Consider the following 24,035-nt stretch of genomic DNA (forward strand, 5'->3'; position numbering starts at 1 on the left):
GTTTCTGAGATACCATGCATTGCTAGCATTCCTGTTACCTCAGAGAGACCACTCCTTTTTAGTCTCCTTTGCTGAATCCTACAACTCTTTCACCTCTAAAAGGAGCCTTAGTTCTTAACATTTTTCCTTTGCTTTCAACTCCCTAGATGTTTCATCCCTTTTGTGGTTTAAAATCTAAATGCTGATGCCTTCCTTACTTATATTTCCAGCCTCATAGTCTCCCTAAGTTTCATACTCATGTACCTGCCTACTCATTTTTACTTAAATGGTTGATATGTATGTCAGCATCTGCAGTAAAGAAAAGCAGAAAAATGGTCAAAACTGTATCTCCCAGTTAAGGACTGAATTTTCACCCAGGTTAGTATGTCAAAGCCCTAAACCCCAAGATGATGGTATTTGGAGACAGGCTTTTTGGAGCTAATTAAGGTTAAATGAGGTCATGAGGCTCGTCATGATGGGATTAGTGCCCTTATAAGAAGAGACATGAGACAGGTTGCACTTTCTCTCTCTACCATGTGAGAACACAATGAGAAAGTGGCCATCTATCAGCCAGGAAGAGATCTCTTCCCAGAAACCAAAGTGACAGCACCTTGATCTCAGACTTTCCAGCCTCTAGAAACATGAGAAATAATTTTCTGTTGTTTAAGCTCAGTAGATAGTATCCTGTTATGGAAGTCTGTGCTGATTAACACATTTCCCTTTGCCTTCCAACCTGCTCCTCCCCAGGCTATCCCAATTTGATAAGCAGCACCAGTATGTATCCACTTGCTTAGGCCAGAGAGCCAGGAGGCATCCTTGACTCTTTACCTGCCACCACACATTCCTCATCCAAATTCACCAACAAATCCTATCAGGTCTTCCTTCAAAACATATCCTGGGGCTTCCCTGGTGGCGCAGTGGTTGAGAGTCCGCCTGCCGATGCAGGGGACATGGGTTCGTGCCCTGGTCCGGGAGGATCCCACATGCCGTGGAGCGGCTGGGCCCGTGAGCCATGACCGCTGAGCCTGCGCGACTGGAGACTGTGCTCCGCAACGGGAGAGGCCACAGCAGTGAGATGCCCGCATACCGCAAAAAAAAAAAAAAAAACATATCCTGAATCTTGACCATTTCTTACCACCTCAACTGCTACCAACCTAGCCCAAGATACTTACATCTTTGCCATAAACTATTGCAAAGTCTCCTCGTGGGTCTTCTGCTCCCACTCTTTCATATCTCCATCCCCCAAACCAATCCAATATTCTCCACACAGCAGGCAGAGGTATTTTTTAGAAAGGATAAATCAGAAAGTGTTACTTCTGCCTGAAAACTTCTGTGGTATCTTAGGATGTTCAGAATGAAATCCAACCTACCTGTTGGATTTTAAAATCATACCAAAGTGTGACCTCGAAGGTCCTCCATTATCTGACCACTGTTTTTCTCTCCATCCTTATTTCCTTCTAATTTTTTATTTGCTTAGCTCTTGCTACATTTGCTGCTTCTAAATATGCCAGTCTTGTTCTTGCCTTGGGACCTTTGCAGGAGCTCTTTATTCCTTCTGACTCGCTCTTCTCTCAGAGCTTTGCAACACTCATGCTCTCACTTCTTTTAGGTCTCTGTTCAAATGGCACCTTTCACAAAGGTTTCTCTTGAGCGTTGAATCTAAAATAGACACTCCCCTGTCTTTCTCTCTCCCTTTCTCTGCTCTACTTATCTCCATTGCACTTTTATAATAATATCTTTATCAACCTTCTCTTCACCAAGGTAAGCTCCATGAGGGCAAGATCTTTGTCTTGTTTATCACCGAATCCCCAGTGCCTAGAAGAACATCCAGTAAAGAGCAGACATTCAATAGATGTGTTGAATGAATGAAGTTTTCAAATGTGTTTTCAAAGATACTGACATTGCTAATTACAAATTTTAAGGTTTGAAATCTATTTTCAAAAATGTGTTCTTTGAATGAGAAGGAAAAAAATACAAATGGCACAGTAGCCAGGACTAGTTCTTTGTAAGACAAGAAGATTCAGAGTGGCAAAGGTAGAGGTATCAGCAGAGCATGGTTATGCTCACAAAAAACGTGAGAAAGTAAGTATAGAAAACAAAATCACATGTGCTTTTTGGATCCTTGAGTGAGCAGCAGAGTGAAAGGGGTTGGTTCTACTGTGCAACCGCAATTTCTCATTCCCACATCTTTTGAACTAGAATTGTTACACCTCGTTTGAGCTTTACTGAAGACTCTGTTGAGGCTGCTAATGACTTCAGCAGAGAAGACCAGTTTGCTTCCTTCCCTCTTGCCTTTTAGCTTTCCATAGAGCTCCAGCTTTCCTGCCATTTATCTTCCTCCATCCTAAATTCCAATACTGATATCACCTCCCAGTAAGATCACACACCATCTCCAAAATGAAACTTCATATTTCTTACCAGGTTTTTATATTCTAAAGTGAATACAATGCCATCCATGAAATAAAACAGTAAGTTTAAAATATTGACTTGAAGAAACAACCAGGACTTTTCACTCAGGTGTGAAAATGTACTAATGCAAATAGAATAAACTAAAGCACATTTGACTTAATAAGCAGTGGATCTAAATGTTATGCTAAGTAATTTATCCAATCACAGTCTTCAATACATCTCTGGGCACTGACTGGATATAACTGCGAACAAGAATAAAGAACAAGTACCAAAATATTAAATCTAAATTAGTCAGCCGTTCAAATGAGCAAACCCTTTGTGGACTGTATTGACCGTGAAACTGCACATCACCACCTTCCAATGACATCCTAGGACAAGTGCTCAGAGGAACTAATTCTTTCCATGGTTGCCAGGTTGGCCTTGAGCAGCAAAAGGCAACTGGATTTATTTTATTCTGGTGGCAGCTCAGTGGGGAACATAAACTAGCAATGCTAGGGAACAGCAGGTCTACGCAGAAAAGGAAGCTCCACTCATATATTATACTAAACCCTCAAATGCCAACTAGGCTTAACCCAGAAGCAATGAAAGTGGTAAACACTAACATTTTCAAAGAACTGTCTAATATTCATGGCAGAATCTATAAAAGGTGACTTTGAATAATTCCTTCCCAGCAAACCTGTAAAAGTTTTATAAAATATGCTGCAAAAATGACTCACAGTAGATGTAATTACTGTGCAACCTTGGAAACTGATGTAAAAAATTCAGCTGCCAGCTGAATTCAGCTGCATGTTAACAGCTACCTAATATATGGGTTGTTTGATTGGACTCTTTGGGCAAAACTGCAAAATTCCTAACCCATTGCTGCTATATATTTTATCAGGGCCAAATTTAGCTACTTTCATTTTTTAAAATGCCATTTTAGACATCACAGTGAATCAAGTCTGTGTTGCTTAATTGCTTGCATACATTACACTCTAATCCATTTCCCCAAACACTAATTTAACTAGTTATTTATTTTTATTTTTTGGAACAGCAGCAGAGTTCTGATGCTGGAACTATGAAACTTGGCAAAATCATTGCTTTCTTAACAAAAAACTAAGTATCAGCTGTGAAATTTCCTCCTCTATGCAATCAGCAACAGTTTCCCAGTTTTTTATTTTAAATGCATTCATCTTAAATTAACAGTTTGGTATAACAAAAAAAGGTTCATTGCCCATACAGTTTTCAATCATAACATAGTATTTTTTTGTGGATGGGGAGAAAAGCCAAACTGTAGAAGGGTCACATGCCATATTTTCACCCCGTGCCTTATAGCTATCCTTTGGCTTTGGCTGAGTTGATCAGGTATATTGTCAGTTTAAGAGTTAATAATACCAACCAAATATGTCAACTTTTGAAAGATGTCCTCTTAATACAAAATGTTCACCCTATAACCATTACCATCCTAGGCTTTGGTCTTATGGGCTGTCACCTTTGGAAAATTGAATTAAGTTGAATTTTTGCAAAATTGTTTCTATGCTATTGTCACCACAGACATTTGCTACTTAAATGACCTTAATACATTTTTTAGAAAAGAGCTTGACCCCCCTACTTTATAATGGAATAAGTCTACCTCTTCTCCCCCTCCAAAATTACCTGTTTGCTAAGTTTACATATGTAACATTTTCTGTTAAGTGAGGCCTATGCCAATTGTGAGGGTTGATGAAGCCAACCTGAGGATTATAATCCAGGAGAGTCTTTTAGAAAGCTCCGAGAACTATTCTGGAGAGGTAAGTGGGGAGAGTAGTATATATGAGATTTTGGTGAAGGGGTGCGTGCAATGAAGCACACATCTTGGTAGAAGGTTACTGCTATTCACGAGGGACAGGTATCTTAGTTAATGGTTTGTAGTGCCTCACTATGTATGGGAAGATACAAGAAACTGGGTTCATAAAATTTTCTCCTGAAAATATCTAACTACTATGGGCTAGTTCTGCCAGTTTTCCCAGAGCACAGAAACCTCATACGGACCTTCACCCTGATTTCCTTTCAGGGCGTATTGTAGGTCAGCAACTGCAGTGGCCAATGACTTGATTCATATAGCACAGGATGGTGGGCAACATTCTTTATTTTACAATCCCCTCCCCTTTTGGACATAATTTTGACCAAGATTTGGGAGGCATTTCATGACCACTTGGTCCCATAGCACTAGGAATGCTCATTCCCAGATCAGGGGAGGATTTCGTTGATAGCCCACTCGATGTGCTATTACTGGACTAGGCCCTGTTAACAGTAGCCCAAAGCCTCTGGACCGCCTGTCTTACTAGTCTGTTATGGTCCAGGAAATGGTTCCCTCTTGTTGCTTCTTCCCATATCTAGAGTTACACTCTTACAATCACTGATCTTACAGAACTGTATTATTTGGTCAGTCGTTTCAAGTTGCTAGTCATCATTATTTTTATCAGAGGTTCAGCCACACATTTGGTAATGCAAGAAACAATAATCTTGTAAAATAGGCAGGATACAGTAATATAGCTAGTAATATTAGTAAGGTCATAAGTAATTATTTAATCTAAGAACTTCCATTAGGTGCAGCCCAATATTTCTCCAGGTTCTCTGACCTGGTTCCTTCCACACCAATTACTATCTTTACAGGAGATGATGCATTGGCATTGTACATAAAGTTCTGCACGTAAAAAGGTGAGTGGTATGTCATCGTGACCCCTTACAGGACTGGGAAAAGAACGTTATCTTCTATGGAGGTACACGGCCAGTGCCAGAAAAAGAAATTGATCTTTATGGTTGAGCAGGTGTTTCTGCCGTTGGTGAGGTCTGGTTAACGCTGCACAGCTGTTGGGCTGCACCCTGCAGGCCTGCAAGCCTTGTAGTTGCCCAGCCTCAAAACCAAGAAAGAGCCCAGTGATAGCAATAGAGACATCAATGGAAACAGCAACAGAGACTTCAATGGTTTATTTTAAGATTTCCTATCCACATCAGAGGCAGAGGTCTTGGAGAGACACCCAATGGTGTACTGCACAGAGCAGGCAGGATGTGGCAGCAATCTTTGCTACTTGGGGGAGAAGAAGGTTACCATTTATAGGGGTAAATGACCTCAGATTGGCTTGTTAGTTACCAGGAAAACCAGCAGCTGGGGCAGGGGGCAAGCACATAGGCAGTTACTAATTAAGCTCTATGATTAAGAGGATTGCATAGTCATGTGAGTGAAGCAGAGCCTGGTCGAGCAGGAGATGTAGAGACCAAGAGAACAGCCACCTTGAAGGCCTCCGTATTTACCCTGCACAGCCCTTACAATCTTGGTCTGCCCCTTTCTGTGATACCCCTGGGGTCAGGCATGTAGAGGTGCACTGCAACCAGATACCACACTTGCACTACAGACACCAGCAGCTAGACAGTAACAAGGGTAAAAACCTATTTGCAAAGCAGAGATAGAGACACAAACATAGAGAACAAATGTATGGACACCAAGGGGGGAAGTGGGGTGGGTGGGTGGGATGAACTGGATGATTGGGGTTGACATATATACCCTACTATGTATAAAATAGATAACTAATGAGAACTACTTACTGTATAGCACAGGGCATTCAGTGCTCTGTGGTGACCTATATGGGAAGGAAACCCAAAACAGAGGGGATATATGTACACGTATAGCTGATTCACTTTGTGGTACAGCAGAAACTAACACAACATTGTAAAGCAACGATACTCCAATAAAAATTTTAAAAAAAGAGTAAGCCGGGCGCTTATCGGGTCAAGTTTTCATGGGAGTCCAGAGGAGTATGACAACGGCATCTCACTGTAGACCCAGCAATCAGACTGATTTCTCAGTGAGGCCACCACTGTCGCCCAGTCTGTGAACAGATTCCCTTGGCTCAGACAACGGACAATATAGGAAGATCATGACCATTCAGGTCTCCTCAGCCGGGGCCAAATACTGGAGAGGTGGGGTAACAACAGACCACAGGGTTAACATAATGGCGCCTTTCTCCAGTAGGGGCCCTGATTAAGTACCTTAGTAGTCTTAGGTGGGGCCTGGTAGAAGACAGGTGAAGTGATTTTCTAATCCTGTTCCTCATGGGGTGGCAAACGCAAACCACCAGGGACTTACCTGCCAGTCACAGGGCCATTTCATAGTGTGCTCCCCTGGGTGTAGATCCTGAGGCAGGGCCAAAAGTGAGTCATTGTCCTGACGGATAGTTGGCAACAGTTCTTCGGTGGTCAGCAGTTGAACTTGGATGGTGTTGATCAGTTGCCGCTGGGTGAACATGATGTAGGCACTAGGACAGTTGCTCCTGGGATGTTCAGTCATAGTTCAGATGGCTTGAGTTAGCCTCTGGTCCACAGAGGAGAGAACGGGTTTCCATCTCAATTGCTGCTAAGTAGTCCATTCATCCCTTCCACTAGCCCAGCAGCAGTGGGGTTTGTAAGGCAGGTGGAAATGTCAGTGTTTGTTATTTTTATCGGCCCATTCCTGAACTTCATGGCCAGTACAGTGGGTTCCTTTGTTGCTACTGATGTCCATGGGCCGGGTGGGCGTCCCGTATGTCGTCCATGTTTTTTACGTTGCTCCATGACTCAGGTGGGTCTTTTGTAAGGTCTCCCACCTGTTGCAATGCATTGTCGAAGCATACAGCTGGTGCTCCATCACACCGTACCGTTGCTCCGCCCCCTTCCATAGCTGGGGCCAGAAACGCAAGGATACTCTTACTATTTTGCTGTTATCTCAGGCCCCAGGCAAAACCTTCCGAGTAACTGGCCATGCCCAATTCACAAGCCTGTCCCTGAGTTAATATCCCTAAAGCCTGTGTCTGCAATTGTTTAGGGGTGGTGGGCCGGGAGTATATGAGTCTCACTCAACCAGATAACACTCAAGTATATGATAGATAATCCAGGTCCTTGTGTTTTGTCTGTATTCACTAGTCATCCCCGAGCAGTCAGATGAGCCACGAGCGTGGGGCTGCTACTTTTAAACTGGAAAGAGATTCTGAGACTAACAGGATATCATAATTATAAGGAAAGAGACAGACATCTCTCATGGTCGTCAGCCGCCACTGGCTCCCACATGCTAGCGGTCAGCCACCTCAGGATTAGCTCCCAACTTTCTGTTTCCCATCCTTATTTCCTGAAATCTTGGCACTCACGGGAGTTTCCTTGGCCTCATAGCTGGCTTGCTAATTTTCGGGCTGCACCTCACGGGCCTGCAAGCCCTGTAGTTTTTCAGCCTCACGACTGAAGAAAGAGTCCAGAGACAGCAACGGAGACATCACTGGCTTGTCGGGCAGGGGTCTTGCACGCCAGAGGCAAAGGTCCTGGAGCAACACCCCACTGGGTACGGCGGAAAACAGGACACAGCAACAACCTTCGCTACTCTGGGGAGGACGCTACCTTTTATAGGGGGAATTGTCTTCAGGTTGGCTCGTTAGTTACCAGGGAAACCAGCAGCTGGGGTAGGGGGCAAGCACATAGGCAGTTACTAATTAAGCCCTATTATTAAGAGGATTGGATAATCATGTAGTGAAGCAGGGCCTGGTTGAGCAGGGGATGCACAGAGAGCAAGGGAACAGCCAACTTGAGTGGCTTGACTACACAACAATGCACACTTGAGGGGAGGAAGGAGGCTCAAATGGGTAAAGAAAAAGACTTTATATTAAAATTTTTCTTCTTTGGCCTTGAAATACAAATTTTATTTCATCATGAGTAAAAGAGTGGGTGGTAAAGAAATGCTTTCTAGGTCATCTTCCAGACTGGTATTTAGGACTACTAGGCTTACCCACATACAGTAGCCACATACACTGAGCCCTCAGCCTAACATTTCCATTGCATATCCCTGCTTTATTCTAAGACTTAAATTGCAAGTGGGCAGGGGCTATTAATCTCTGTACCCCAATAAATGTTTCTCAAGTTGAATTTTGAGTTTTGTGCAGTTGAAACAATACCTCATCTTATATGGTTCACTCTGGCAGAAAACACCCTTTGATTTATTTATAGGAAACTAAAATTAATTTTGAAGAGATTTTTTTTTTAAACCATCCAAGAATTTGCCAAAGAGGGTAGGATCAATGGGGAACCCTTCAAGTATATCGATAACAATAAATGCTCTCTGCTTTTTACAGTTTCAAGTTTTATAACTACAGGTATTGAAACTCAAATTGTTCTACAAATTAATTTCAGTTCTATATAAATATACTTGTAGATTCTGTATTAGATTGAATTTGCCAGCATCAGCTTAACCTATTTTGAGGATTATTTTACCATGCCCCTAGTATGGTAAAGTAAAACGAATGCTGAGCTCAGAAGTTATTTTAACTGCAAACATAGCTTTAAAACCTTTAATTAGCTTAACCCTGTTTAGTTAAGTCACTGTGATCAGTAATTCGAAGACCCAAGTCTACCTAGCCAGGTAATCTTAGTCTAAAATTCTGAACAACCTGAATTGCAGAACTGCAACTTTACTTCAGAGGTCTGTAGAGTATATAAGATTTAGAAAGTTTTGAATTGTTCAGAAACTCCCAGAGTTCAGTAAAATTCTACATGTCTACAAAGTCTAACCATCATACATCTCATCTCAAATAACTCTGGGTCTTACAGTAAAAAAATAATCCAATTACTGTCAAAACACCAGTAAGACGACTTCTATATATTGGATTCTTAACATACACACTAAAATTGATGACAACGCAGAGCATTATTTCACTTTTGAAACCAAGAATTAAGAATAATTTCTCCAGCCCCAAACTATTAATCACAGAAATACGACATCTCACTTAGGCTCCCATTAACATTTTATAGAATTAAAAAAGATGGTAATGGCTAATTCCTGGGTTTCAGCACCAAAAAAAACCAATCACGCAAACAAACATAACAAAACACAAAAAAAGACGATAATGATGCTCCAGTGTAAGAAGGAAGAATGCAAAAAGAAGCCCTCCCTGCACTTCATTCAAAGTTCTTTTAAAAAATGAGGAAATGCTTCGATTCTGATGTTAAGGATCACAACAAAAAGAATATTGAAAAACATCGAATCGTAGGACTCTTTTCCCATAGGGGACCCCATTATAAGTCTGCTACTTGGGACAAGCCACTGGCCCATCTGCTCTGGTAAGGGAAGCTGGGCATGCTGGACATTGAAAATCCTACCACTCTCAGCCATGAGAAAGAGGAGTTTAAGGGAAATAAGCATTTTGCAAAAGGCAAGAGAAGGAAAGGTCCTGATCAAGGAAGGAAATATTTTCCATTTTTTAGAAGTACTAAGGAGCCAGAAGAATTAGGAGCGTGAATGGAAGTGAATTCCCTTTGAAAACCTCTATTTCCATATATGCCTGGATTAGGAAAATTTATAAAGATCAACAAGAAAACTAAATGTATCTTTAAACTATGCTTTTAAATATGGGGGCAAACAAAAGCCTATTTATTAAAGAATGTGATACAGAGTGAAACCCCAATTATAATCTTTTTAAAACCACGAGGAATCTCAGAAGAGTAGCCGCAAACACAACAAGCAACAATTTACACTGGTACAACACTTAACAATGAACAAGGACACTTTTACATCCATTGCCTCAATTGATCCCTGTTAGCACCCTGAGTGTGCACAAGGTTAAGTTAGCATTTTCTTGTTTTTTTTTGTTGTTCTTTTTGTGTGGTACGTGGGCCTCTCACTGTTGTGGCCTCTCCCGTTGCGGAGCGCAGGTTCAGCAGCCATGGCTCACAGGCCCAGCCACTCCGCGGCATGTGGGATCCTCCCGGACCGGGACACAAATCCGTGTCCCCTGCATCGGCAGGCAGACTCTCAACCACTGCGCCACCAGGGAAGCCCCTTGTTTTTGTTTTTATAAAGCAGAAAGTTCAAATACCTCACCATCTGCTTCCAAATCAGAAATCTGGCAACCCCTAAGTTTAGGGAGTTAAAGGGACTGGATCATATATAGCAGAGAATGATCTCTAACAGTCTTGCTCCAAATTCAGAACGCTTTGCACTCACCTACAAGGTTTCCACAAAGCAATGAAGTCATCTTCTCTGGTCTGCTCTTTTCATGGTAACTTCTGAACTGCATCAACTGCCCACATTGTGATGGAATTGTGGGTAAGGGAAGGAGGTGGGGACTGACAAGCATCACGACCCTCTGGATTGATCACAAGGTATTAACTTTCCCTGTTTTTAGATGACACACTAAGTTCATACCCAAATGAGTGGAATTTGACCCTTTGAATCTAGTTCTCATTCTTTTGCTGGAGATTACACAGAGAAGTAAAGCCTCTATTATGTTTGCCGAATAACAATGGAATATTTAAAATACCTCTGAGACAGAAAGGACTTACCGAGGTTTAGTTCAAAACACTTCTCACTGATTTTTTCACTCACTGGACAGTGTTTATTTAATACATGCAAATAACTATAGTGGGTAGGGAAAATGCTCGAAATAAAGTTTTGATACTGATAATTCTTAAAATTTTATTTATAATTAAGAACCTTCTTATGACATACCTTTGACTTCCAATGTTTGACTCTGGAGCATAGGAACTGGCCTCTACTTAATTTTCTCCTGAGCTAAATGACATTGCCTTGTAAAGGAGAAGAGAACATCTTAATCTCAGACTTTGTAAAGAAGAGTGCCTGACTGGTGCTGTATAAACTTTCAGTATATTGTGTCCTGGAATATGCATGTAGTACTATTTCAAGTCCTCTTTGCTGATAATTTAATGCTGCCTCTAAATTTAATGCCTATTGCCTTTTCACCAGAAAGCAGTTTTTACTGATGATAATGATGATGGTCATTAGGGCCTTGGAGACTTTTTAAAGGATCTAAGGATGAATGAATAAATAAAAACCACGATGGCTCATTCTGCACCCTATGCCATTAGTATAACGCATAGCTCAGCACAGTTCTTCTCCACCACAAAACTGCTCTATTTAAGTATGTGTTAAAGTTCTTTTTCAAACAAAATGAGGATAATTTGTTCAGAAATGAGATTGTGGATTGTCAGCAAGCAAGTAGGCATGCTGCAGAAAGGAAATACATTTAACCTGGTTGATTTTTTTTTTTTTCCTCTAAAACTAGTCCTCATAGAACAACCACCAGATTCTGTCAGGCTCTATGTTTACTCCTTCCTTCCTGAATGAGAGGAGCTTGTTCTTTGCTACATTTTCATTGCTTTATCTTTTTAAATATATTAAAGAATGTCAAGTTGAATTTCCTTCTAATATTGCTTCAGGTTACGTAGGGAAAAATAGGATACTGGGGCTTTGGAGCACCATCTTTTACATGATTAAATTAATACAGATTAATATTTCATATCATATTCATATTCATAAAAATGTGAATGTAGAGACCCTGCCCTTAAATGCTAGCATACAGGTACAAAGAGATCTGTCCAGAATTATTTTTTATGAAGATATGTGTAGTAAGTATTTCTCCAAAACTAAAGTTGTCCCAAGGTGGTTTGTGATGGCCATTATGGTATATTTTATTTCACAAAGGATTAAACTATGAAAATCCCAAGGCTGCAAAAAGATTTAGATTCAGGCACTGAGTTTATTAGTATAGTCTCTGTTTTTCCCTTTATGAGCCCATTTCAAAGCCATTGATAGGCTTTCTAATGACATGTAGAAGCAGCTACGTCTTTAATTTCCATACACCTATTTCCCCTTCCTTCTTGTAGCAGACCCTGGAGTAGTGAAAAGGACATGGACTCAGAACACAGATAACGAGGATTCTATACCTTACCATCCTCTAAGGAGCCAGGTGTCCAATCTTGGGATGGTGATCAGAACCACCTGGGACTTACTCTCTTCCCCATATTATAAAGATAATAATACCACAGGACTGGTGTGATGTAATTGTTATTATTCTGTTTAGTCTGCAAAGAAACAGTCACCAAAAGACTAAAGAGAAGTACAGAAAGGTTCTTGCTTTAGACAGATTCTACATATTAAAATCTGTATTTAAACAAAATGAGCAGGGAGTTATTCACCTTACTTATGAAATATCTAATATATGAAATAATGCTTTTTTTTTTTTTTTTTTTTTCTTTTGCGGTACGCTGGCCTCTCACTGTTGTGGCCTCTCCTGCTGAGGAGCACAGGCTCCGGACGCACAGGCTCAGCGGCCACGGCTCACGGGCCCAGCCGCTCCGCGGCATGTGGGATCTTCCCGGACCGGGGCACAAACCCATGTCCCCTGCATCGGCAGGCGGACTCTCAACTACTGCACCACCAGGGAAGCCCAGAAATAATGCATTTTAAAAGCTAACTTCCATACAATGTTCAAAACACAATTCAATTTGCAAATATTGAATTCAAATTCACCTGTAGCAAGGCCTGAGGTACAACTGCATTTGAAAACCCACTGAGGGACTTTGTACACAATTTAGGCTAATATGATAAAGGAATAGTGTATCAAATTTGGATTGATCATTCAGTTAAGTCTTATTTACATTACACCAGTCCAACGAAAACCAAAACTTCCATGGGCCTGGGAAGAGTGAGAACTTCCCACTGCTATTCAAGTTGGAAATTAACCAGTTGGTAGGTTATGAGTTCTGACTCTTGACCAGGACTCACTTAATGAGAATGAAGTGTGTCTTTTGGTTCAGACCTCTTGTTTTAATAGCCAGCCACATGGTGAAATATGCCAAGTGCACGTTGGTTGTTTCTGTCTCTTAGAAGGATGACTCAAAGCCATATTAGTAAAGTGCCTTTGGCACATGAATAGTGGGGCTCTTCTTCGAGTCAGACCTGATTTTGGGGATGAGACTCTGGCTCGCTTTGTGTGTGTATCATGGAGTCAGATTTACATGGGGTTGGTCTAAATCCCATGCGTCATCTCTAAAGGATAGTATATTCATGGTACTGTGTACACAAACCTATTCTCTGATATGTATGTGCAAATGTTTAATGTGTACAATATGCTTTGGAATATAATAAAGAGGGTTATATAGCAGGAAAAATATCTTTAAACACTAGAATCATTCATAGGGCAGTGAGAGGTTCACACAAAAGGCACAAGAGAGTGGAGATCAACAAAGGAAGCAGTGGATTCACATCTCCCGCCTCACACTCACTCTCACTAACTGGACTGGGAGCAAATGTCTCCCACACTACTTATGTTATCCTTTCCCTCACTCTCCCGAACTCTCTCTGTGACAAGCATATATGATGTGATTCCGCAGTCTGTACTTCCACCTCTCTGATAGTTCTCGTACCTGCTTGCAGTACATGGGCTCTAATGCTGTCTTTTTCGTAGAATATTCTAAACACAATGGTGCACCTTGGTTGTCTTTGGAGAGTCTTCTCCTTGCTTGTACAAACACAGTCATCAGGTCTTCTAGAGTCCTGTTTAAATCAGGTGAGGATATAGATGGTGACGTCCGTCTTAAAGGAATCGAGATAGATAGATGCACTGGAAGCAGAAATGGAAGTCACAGCTTCACATTCAATTTGAAAATCCTCAGATATTTTCTACAAAGCAAAATGCTTCCTTCTAGATGGCTTATCTCCCGCTGCAATGACGTGCCACTCAATAGCAGCATCTCTGGGGAGATGGGGAACTACCACTACCACCAGGATGCTACCTGTGTCCTTGGCATTGCCATGACACTCGTGTTCTTCCTGGAAATAAAAGAAAAGAATCAGGATGTTGATGTCAGAATGGATCTGCTATAATTCAGAAACCGTATTAGGTTTACATATACACACTTGAGTAAGAATTTAGTCAATTAAATAATTATGTAATAAATGGAAACAGGTTAAATACAGAAGCTGTATAAAGTATTTTGGTTTACTAGCTCTTAATTAATTAATTAATAATTATTGCCCATAATTACCAATATGAACTAGGAGTCCCATTATATATGTTTGCATTTTGAATCTTTTTTTTTTTTTTTTGCGGTACGCGGGCCTCTCACTGTTGTGGCCTCTCCCGTTGCAGAGCACAGGCTCCGGACGCGCAGGCTCAGCAGCCATGGCTCACGGGCCCAGCCACTCCGCGGCATGTGGGATCTTCCCAGACTGGGGCACGAACCCATGTCCCCTGCATCGGCAGGCGGACTCTCAACCACTGCGCCACCAGGGAAGCCCTGAATCTTTCTTTTAATGTGTTTGATAGAACCAAGAGAGAGAAAAGCTTAAAAATCATATTATATTCAAATGTATATGTGGGCATAGACATTCAACTCCATTTATAACTTTAGTCCCTGCATGTCATACAACTATAAATGCAAAAATATTGATGTAATTTTACCTGTACAGATACACTCAAAATTAACTCCTTAAGGGAACAGTACATCATTTGTGGTGCCTTAGTTTGTGCTGTTATGCTTTTCATTGACTAGTCACAATTGAGGATAGTTAGAATAATAAACTGTTAGAAATAGTTTACTCTTTGTATTCCTTTGCATTTGAAAATGACTTATGAGGAAAGAAGAATATTTTTATATTGAAAAATGCAATTTGTGTTGTATGTAACAAATGTATGCTCATAACTACTATGATAGGTCCTTAGGTTTATTTTATCCATTTGCAATGGATTTTTGCAACTCTAGATTGGGAGTGTAGGAAAAAAGAGAATCGGTATAGAAACCTGGGATGCAACAACTTGATGCTTTAAATATCTCAGCATATCTAAGAATAAACTTGCCACCTTCTCCACCAAATACATTTTCTTTGTCTTGGGAAATGTCATCTATCCACTCCGTTGTCCAAGGCTGGAGAGCAGAGCCTTGTCCTTGTCTCTTCTGTCTTCCTTAGCAATTTCTCCCTACTTCATTCGAAGGAGCCACAAGCCTTGTCATTTTTAACTCCTTACATCACTTAAAATATGCCTATTCATTTCTGTCCCCTTACTTTTACTTTAATATGGGTCACTTTCATTTATATGTTGCTTGGATTTCTGTGAAGACTCCTGACTGTTCTCCCCAATTCCAGTCTTCTTCAGTCCATTTGCTACACTTCAGCCAGAGTAATCTTCTTCTAAGATATATCTGCCTTTTTTTAAAAAAGCCCCTGCATGCTTAATATCATTCAGTGACTTTTGACGTAACTTCAAACTCCTTAGCATGGTTTCCAAGGCCTTTCAGGTCTGGCCCCCACGTACTTCAACCAACTCTCTCTGTCCCACCCCTCACTCATTGCTAAGCCATGTAGAATGAACAGCAGTTCATCCACTCTCTGCTAACTTCAGTTTTGGAATTCTTTGCTCCCTTGATACAGAAGGCCCTGCTCCAACTTTGTCTAGTTTAATCATGTCAACATTCCTGGACGTTAGACCTATGTTTCCCTGGGAATGTCTTCCCTGACCCTCTCATAGCCTCTTAAGCACGCTGTGCGTGCTCCAGTCACATCCATTCAACGCTCAGCAAGTATCTGTCAGGTGTCTGCTGTGTGCCAGGCACTGGTTTAGGTGGTTAGGATATGTTGCTGAACAGAAACAGATAAAGACCATTGCCTCCATGGAGCTTGCATTCTTCTAGTAACTTCATGGCAACTTATCTCACTGTTTTCCTGACTCTCTTCCTCACTAGATGAAGGCAAGGACTCTCCTGAGGTTACTGTATTACCATGATTGGCACAATGTCCAACTAGTAAACATTTGTTTAAAGAAATGAATAAACTGAGCAAATGCAAAGCAATATATTTCTTTTATCTTAGGGCATTAAAATTATTTTGAAGCCAGGGAAAACTTGTTTAGAAGTAAAAGAACCCAACCTTTGACATTATTTGGGGAAATTTGCCAAATAGGCATATGAACATGTCTCCAAAATTAAATGTAATACTTTTTCCCTCTAAACTTGGTTTCAATCATTGAGTCCTTCTATAACCTCTTTTAATTTCTAGGTCAATCTGCTCATTTTCTGACCAACAGAGTCTATAATGGAAAAATCAGTATCAAAGACAAAAACACTAGATGGTCTTCTGAAATAGAAAAATTAAACTGTTTGAACAACAGTATTAAACGTACACTTTCCATGGGCCTGAGATTACTTGGAGAAAAGATGTTTTTCTTGCAAACCTAAAATAGCCATGCTAAATTCTTAAGCTGTTCTTCAGAATTAGAAATAAAAATCTAGAAGACAAGGAAAGGGTTTTTGGTGTTTTGAAGCCTCATTGAGTTCTGTTTTTCCTAGGTGAAAAGGAAAACCACAGCAATATTTTGCTTTTGCTAAGAATATATCAGATGGACTTGAAAAATTCAGCAGCTAATTACTTTTAAGATGATCTGAGGCAGGAAAAAATGTTAAGGTGACATAGAGTTGGGGTGCTTAACACTCAGTATTCAGGTCCCGTAATTCCTTAGCAAAACAAGCAAGATTAATATGTGATTTTAAAAAATGGTCAGTGCGTTCTAAACATAAGCCTTTTTATTTAAACAGGTTTATATTTCCTGCCTCCAAGGTGCTTTACACCTACATACCTTCGCCATTCTTTTTCAAAGCACTGTTGGTTATTTCGTTTTTGTAGAGATCACGAATCCACTTGATATTAGTGACTTACACTTTCCTCTCCTTTGTGAGTGTGGGTACTAGCCTTTTTGTATACCAATTTGCTTACACTGCAGTCTAAGCTGGTAATACTGTACATTGCCTGACCTCTGAATGGAAAAATAATAACAAGTTAAAACAGTCATTTTACCTGAAGTCGATAAGGCCATAACACTCACCCTGCTTTCAATTCACAGGCTCTATTTTCATCCACTCACTCTCGACTTTGAGAGGAAGGAATAATGACAGGTTACAGGCACTTTATTTCAAAATTCACTCACAAAGTTATTGACAGGCATTTTTCACAGAAACAGCTCTTCTCTCTGACCCTCGTGAGCTGTTTACATGAAAAATGCTCTTCATTGTAGATTAATGAGAGTGGAACCTAATTCTACACCAAACATGTAGCAATTGCTTTAGCATCTCTGTTTTTGATATGGGAACAAAAATAGGGATAATTTGCCTCAAACTGCAGTCACTTCAGTCATAATAAAATCTCAGAGAGTAGTAGTACTGTTTGCTTTCAACTTTCATTAGGTAAGCTGGGGCTCTTATTAGGGTACCAACACATAAATGTTATATTAGCACTTAACAGAAGCACAGCATTCTCCTCTAGGAGATAAATTCTACCCTTGTCAATATAATTCCACACTGAGTGCAGTAAAAGAGTTTGAAAAGATGAAATAGTGAGGCTTTGCACTACAGGAAAAGAAATACCTTGTTCATTCAAGCTTAAAGGCCATTTTGCTGGCCCAAGGTGCTAGGGTACTGTCTAGAAAAGAAGTCTCAGAGAAACTCTCCTAAGTCAAGTCAAACATTGAGACAAACTTTCAGACATGTTCTCTTTGTCCAAGGTTGTTAAATCGGTCACTTTAAATTTCTGAATGCCTTCAACTGGTATTTCAACTCTGGGAAGAAATAAAAGAATTTAAGGCCAAGGTGGAGTTCATGTCCAGAGAGCAAATGATAATCATTCTGTCTAAGCCACTGTACACACAACACGCACATACTTCTTCTCTTTTTTTTTTTCCTTTTGAGTATGGTAACCCCTTTTAAAATGTAAGGTATTGTGTATATCTTTGTGGTAGAGCTGTTTAAATTAAAACTGCCTTTATCCTTAACTCTTACTACTATGTTCTTTAGGTCCTCTTAAAATAACTATCTCCAATTCAGGCCTAAGAAAAGTGCTGTCACACTTAGAAAAATAAGGACCATTTAGTCATCTAAAGTGGAAAAAAAGGAAGGAGAGGGGCATCTAAAAGCATGGCTATTGCTAGGCCTACCTTTGCCATCGTTTATCTTCTTTCCTAGCCTTTCAAATTTCTTTAGCATACCATCATTCAATCATTTTAAGGTCTTTAAAGGAGTCTACTGTCATTTAGATTATTTAGCAACCTTAATGGCACAAAATAGTCTATTTTAACTACCAAATTCAGACCGTCATGTTTTTCAGATGACATGTGACATGTAAATGTGACTACTGTCCCTCTACATTTGTAAGAGACAATTAGAGACAACATATAACTCGATTCTGCCTAAAAATATTGGCAGTAAGGACTGTTTGGCTTAAAGTTCTATTCATAGGGTTAAATGTAATTATATTTGCCAATTTACATTACTATTCTACTAATCTGGGAAATCACTGTTATTCAGCCTTTCCCAGAAGGTTAATGCATTTCTGTCCACCCCTCCTTATATCCCTTGCATTCTGGTAATCCTCAAAATGGCCTGTAAATGTTTACTGTGTCCAGACTTGAGAAAACAAGTATTAAGTACATTTCTGATGAAACTTCAAAGTCCATGGGTTTAACATATGTCCATTCATTTGTAACCAAGTTTTAAAATGGTAGTTTTCATATATAATATTTACATGAACAAAACAATGGTTTCCTTTTCAAGATCAAATTAAAATAATTTTCAATCCATAAATAAACAGTAATACATTTTTTAAAAAAACATAATTTGGGGGATAAAGTGAGAACTATTTTATATGCCCACAGTTTTAGATGCTGGCAAACATTGCATATGAAAGTTTATTTGGCTTCAAGAATTAGAGTGGGGTTTTTTTGATATATATATTTAAGCAATAAATTTAGGACCAGAGCCAGCAGCTTCTCAACCATTTCATTGAGTGGAAATTCAGATAGACTTTTTAGAGAAAGCAGCAGAGGCCTAACATCTAATTAAAACAAATAGTCAACTACAAGCTCTTTATTAACAGAATACATTTTACATACTTCTGAATCCTCAGCAGGTAGCATGGTGCCTGGTACTCAATAAGTCCTCAACGAATGTTTCATGCTAACACTTTTCTGGAAGGCAATTTATATCGAATTTCCCAATGCTCATTTAATTTGACTCAAATTCCAAGTTTAGAAATTTAATAAAATAGAGATGTGCACAAAGGAAATAATTAGAGATATACAGAATGTTTACTGTAATGTTATGTATAATAGCAAAAATGGTTAACAACCAAAATATCCAACAGTGGAGTACTGGTCAAATAGATTATAGTATATCAGATAGTGAAATCTTTTTATAGATAACCTATTAAAAACCATGTTTGCAAAGAAAATTTAATTATAAGGGAAAATAAAATATATTGTGTGGGAGAAAAAGCATTTCAAAGAATAGCAGGTACAATTTTTAAAAATGCATACACATGTGTGCATATATACATGCATACATATCTGAATGAGACAGAAAAAAATTATCTGTTATAAGGAAAGAATGCCAAGCCAACAAATGCATGTTTCTTGCAAACCCCTGCTGGCTTATAAAGATAGGTGTTGAGATGAGTCATTTACTGAGTGGAGAGATCTGTGTGAGGATGCAGACAGAAGAGAGGCTGGAGCTGAGGACAAGCCCGGCTCTGTGCAGCAGGACTAAATATGGGCAGGGATCTATGGCAGTCGGCAGTTAATAGGAATTAGGGGCATGGCAAAGAACCCAGATGTCTAACGCAGATTCTCTATTGAGTTTTTCTGTGCAGTACATATTGTGTCCTTCTCCTCTGCCTCCTCCCGAAAACTTCAGCAAAATTTTATTTTTCTCTTATACTTTGTAAAGGTAGATTTTCTTTGAGGGGTGGTGACCAGGTGCTGAGTCCTGCTGAGGGGCAAGAAGCAAGGCTGCCTGAGGGGCCCGCCCACATTGGGGATATCTTTATGAAGGAAAAGGCACCAAAATATGAGACAGTCATTAGCTGTGGGCACAGAAATAAGAAGGGGATTTTCATTTCCTTCTTCGTACTCTAATGGATTTTCCAAATTTCTGTAATGAATGTGCATTACTATTATAATCAGAAAACATGTTGGTTTTTTTTTTAATGTCGAATGAATAAGTAAACAAGTCAATGAATGAATGGCTTTAAAAAGTGGTAGTTCTGGACTCCCCTGGTGGCGCAGTGGTTAAGAATCCACCTGCCAATGCGGGGGACATGGGTTTGAGCTCTGGTCTAGGAAGATCCCACATGTTGCAGGGCAACTAAGCCCGCGAGCCGCAACTACTAAGCCTGCGCTCTAGAGCCCACGAACCACAACTACCGAGCCTGCATGCCACAACTACTGCAGTCCCCGTGCTTAGAGCCCATGCTCCGCAACAAGAGAAGCCAGCGCAATGAGAAGCCCGTGCACCACAACGAGGAGTAGCCCCCGCTCACCACAACGAGAAAGCCCATGCGCAGCAATGAAGACCCAACACAGCCAAAGATAAATAAATAAATAAATAAATTTATAAATTTACAAATAAATAAACTTATTTTAAAAAGTGGTAGTTCTGAGAAAGACTCTGAAGTATACTCTCAAATGGAAATTGCTATATTTATAATCAGTATAAGAAACCCCAGAGCCTCTTTTCAGTTTTGGGTTGCCTTTTGAAATAAGACACTTGATTTTAGAATACACACACACATATATTTTTGCCCAATGAGTTCTACAAAGCCTGATTAGTCAAATAATAAATTTGCTTACTTTATTTTCTTGAAAAAAGAAAAAGTTGGATCTTATTTTAGTAAAAAAATAATAATATATTAGTGTGCCCACAGTTGAAAGTAATTTTAAAAATTCTTTTCTACGTATTTTCCATTAAAAAAGGGAACATAGCAAAATAAGCATGTGCGTTTAACAAACTAATGAATGCACTTGTGCTGACATTACTGTTCTTCCAGTTGTCACCTCCAATGCCTAAGAACATCGATACTCACCAGACAACTAGGGCTTGAATCCTGGCTCCACCACTTAACTGGCTGTGTGATCTTAGGACAGTTATTTACCTTCTCAATTTTCTCACTTGTAAAATGGGGATAACACCAATTCCCATCTCAGCATCATTATGAGAATAACAGAAGCATTTTTAGATTCGTCTACATGATCACCTTATATTTGGATACTGCCACATATATTTATGACTATGTTTACATTTGTGTTGATGCCAGTGAACATTTAAAGTACCAACAGTTACATGTTGCTTTTAGAATCCCTGCTCCAGTCTGTATTCCCCCCAGACAGTGTTAATTGCTCTGGGACTCTGGGCATCATTTAATTCCTATCTCTATTATGGCTTGCCAGCATTGCCCTACCATTGTTTGTTTACATGTCTATCTACCCTACTAGACTCCACCCTTTGAAAGTGATGTTTGTGTCTTCTCTCCTTTAATATCCCTGATAGCAAACAGAGGCTTGAGCACCCAATAAATGTTTGCACTCAGTAAATTAAAAAAAAAAAAAGAGTACCAACGGTTAAAATGCTCATTTGCCACTGACACATACAAACACGGGCACTGACTATTGCAGTCATTCTTGTTCACTATTATTGCTCTCAGAGTCTTTTGTCAATTATAAGGACAAAACTCCGCTTTGTAGTAAAATTTCACCATTAAAAATATTTTAATAGAATAAAACTTTAGCTTCCTAACATTTAGTAAATTGAGATTATGATTTGACATCAAGAAATTAATATTGCAGTACAGTAATGTACTACTGGGTCTTACACTAATAGGAAGAGAACTTAGGTGGACTTAACACATAAATGATGCCCTAGTGCCAAGTAGAGGCCAAATGATATCATGACATTCTGCTCAAAAGAAGGTTTTATAGTGGTTCACATAGAAATAGTGGGAGAAATGAGTCCTTACCTGTCACATTGCAGTATAGCTATACCAGCCAGAAAAGAAGTCAAACCATAGGAGTCAGCACTTATTTGGTTAGGAGATATATTACGAGTCTTACTTTTTAAGTATTAATTTGTAGTAGTTCATTAGCAGTGTGTAGAAATATATAATAGGATATCTGTTTAAAGATATTTTTTATTAATCAGTTGGGATTATTAAAATAATAGTTCTAAATAAAGATGTATATATTTGTGTAAATTATATAATTTTAAAATTAACTACAGCATGTGTCACAATAAAGCGATGCGTTAATTATAGTTTAACTGGTTTTGTAGGTTTATTTTTATTTACCCTTTATGTTTTTTTTGTTGTATAGCTGATAAAAAGCTACAGGTAGAGGAGTTCATAGCAAGTTTTATAGTGTTACATGTACAAGTAACACTATAATAAAAAGAATACAGCCCACAACTGGACATCTGCAAGAACTTTTTCTTACTTTCAAGAGTAAAAAGTTTGAGAAATGCTGTAGTAGAATAACCTGCTTTTCTTTGCAGAATGTTTCAAACCATGTTATTACCAAAAATAATGTGCAGTTTTGGCTGAAAAGCTAATACATTTGGCTTCTCTTCAAGAAGTAGGATAGCTTTGTGGATGATTATTGACAAAGACAATAATGAGAGTGGGGAGGATGACACTGCAAATCTAAAGATGAACATCCTACTCCCATCCTACTTCTTATACTTATACTCCCATCCTACTCCCATCCTACTTCTTATACTATTATAAATTGATAGGATGTGTGCTGATTTATACAGACCCATTGAGAATTTTCATCCACTTATGATAAATAAGATGCGTTTTCAAGTTTCCAGTTCTACATCTATAAAATGAACAATACCTATATGATTGCTTTAGAAAGTTAAGGTGAGGAGCAAAGGAATGTGTGAAAGTTAAAATGGCAAGAGTCTATAGCTATAAAAACGACATTATTATTTCATTAACAATAATCTCAGGGCCTATTTATTCTCTGAGTTCTTGTTGCTTTTTTTTTTTAAAAAGGTGGTTTTTTTGTTTTGTTTTGTTTTTTTGCGGTACGCGGGCCTCTCACTGTTGTGGCCTCTCCCATTGCGGAGCACAGGCTCCGGACGCGCAGGCTCAGCGGCCATGGCTCACGGGCCCAGCTGCCCCACGGCATGTGGGATCTTCCCGGACTGGGGCACGAACCCGTGTCCCTGCATCGGCAGGCGGACGCTCAACCACTGCGCCACCAGGGAAGCCCTCTTGTTGCTTTTGTTTGGGTGATTAGGCATAGGTTACAAGAGCTGGGCATAGGTAGTTCATTAGTTCTTGACTATAATAAAATACTATTGCTGAAAGCTGATTGTTTGCAGAGGCTACACATCACTAAAACTCTGGCACTTTTTAGAGGACCAAGGAAGCTTTCAAAGCAAAAAACTACTGTTAAATCTCTTTGATAAATGTAAAGCATATTGGTGTAGATGCACAATGCAAAACGAAGACTATACCTCCTGAAGCTGGAGCCTACATTACAGAAACTGAGAAACAATTCCAGTGTTACCACCTGAGCGTCTGCCCTTGAATTGATATTAAGTAACCATATCACTCATTATGGCCTCTAATCTCCCTTGCTGATACCTTTTAATTTGTAAACAGCCCTACTTTATAAATCATATCCTCTTTCATGTGTTCTCGCAGCTAAAGAATTAATTTTGCAAGCAAAATATCTAAACAGTAAGCATAACAAGAATGAAACAGGTTAAAGCTCATTAGCAGCAGGGAGCAGATGTAGTAAGACTCTGCCAGTTCCCCTACATTTCCTTCTCAGCAGGGACTGGGCACCAAGCTGTGAGTTAGTTCTATAGCACAATGCTTGGCTGCTGTTTCAGCAATTGCACCTTATTGCTTCAAGTATAATACTAAGAATTCACTTTGATTTTTGATTTTTCTTTGCAATAATAATGTCTAAAAGGACCCTGCAGAGCTAAAATGTAAAGTTAAGTACCAAGTGCCAGCTAATCAGGAGATCATAAAATTGTAATTGATA

At 39.5% G+C, this 24,035-nt stretch overlaps 1 protein-coding gene across 5 annotated transcripts in view; it reads right to left on the bottom strand.

Moving 5' to 3' along the window:
* The window catches only part of DPH6 (diphthamine biosynthesis 6), a 456,227-nt gene that overhangs the window by 95,846 nt on the left and 336,346 nt on the right, over positions 1-24,035 (bottom strand). The window contains exon 13 of one of the 5 annotated variants that reach the window (XM_027083816.1): positions 12,645-13,993. The exons of the other annotated variants lie outside the window; for them this stretch is intronic. Coding sequence (XP_026939617.1) covers positions 13,939-13,993 — 55 coding nt within the window. The 3' untranslated portion in view covers positions 12,645-13,938. Of the gene's footprint in view, positions 1-12,644; positions 13,994-24,035 lie in introns of those variants that run through there. 5 annotated transcript variants of the gene reach the window in all.

The sequence above is a fragment of the Aethalodelphis obliquidens genome, unplaced genomic scaffold, assembly GCF_003676395.1.
Source record: "Aethalodelphis obliquidens isolate GAN/ISIS:26980383/991018 unplaced genomic scaffold, ASM367639v1 scaffold51, whole genome shotgun sequence".
Taxonomy (NCBI): domain Eukaryota; kingdom Metazoa; phylum Chordata; class Mammalia; order Artiodactyla; family Delphinidae; genus Aethalodelphis; species Aethalodelphis obliquidens.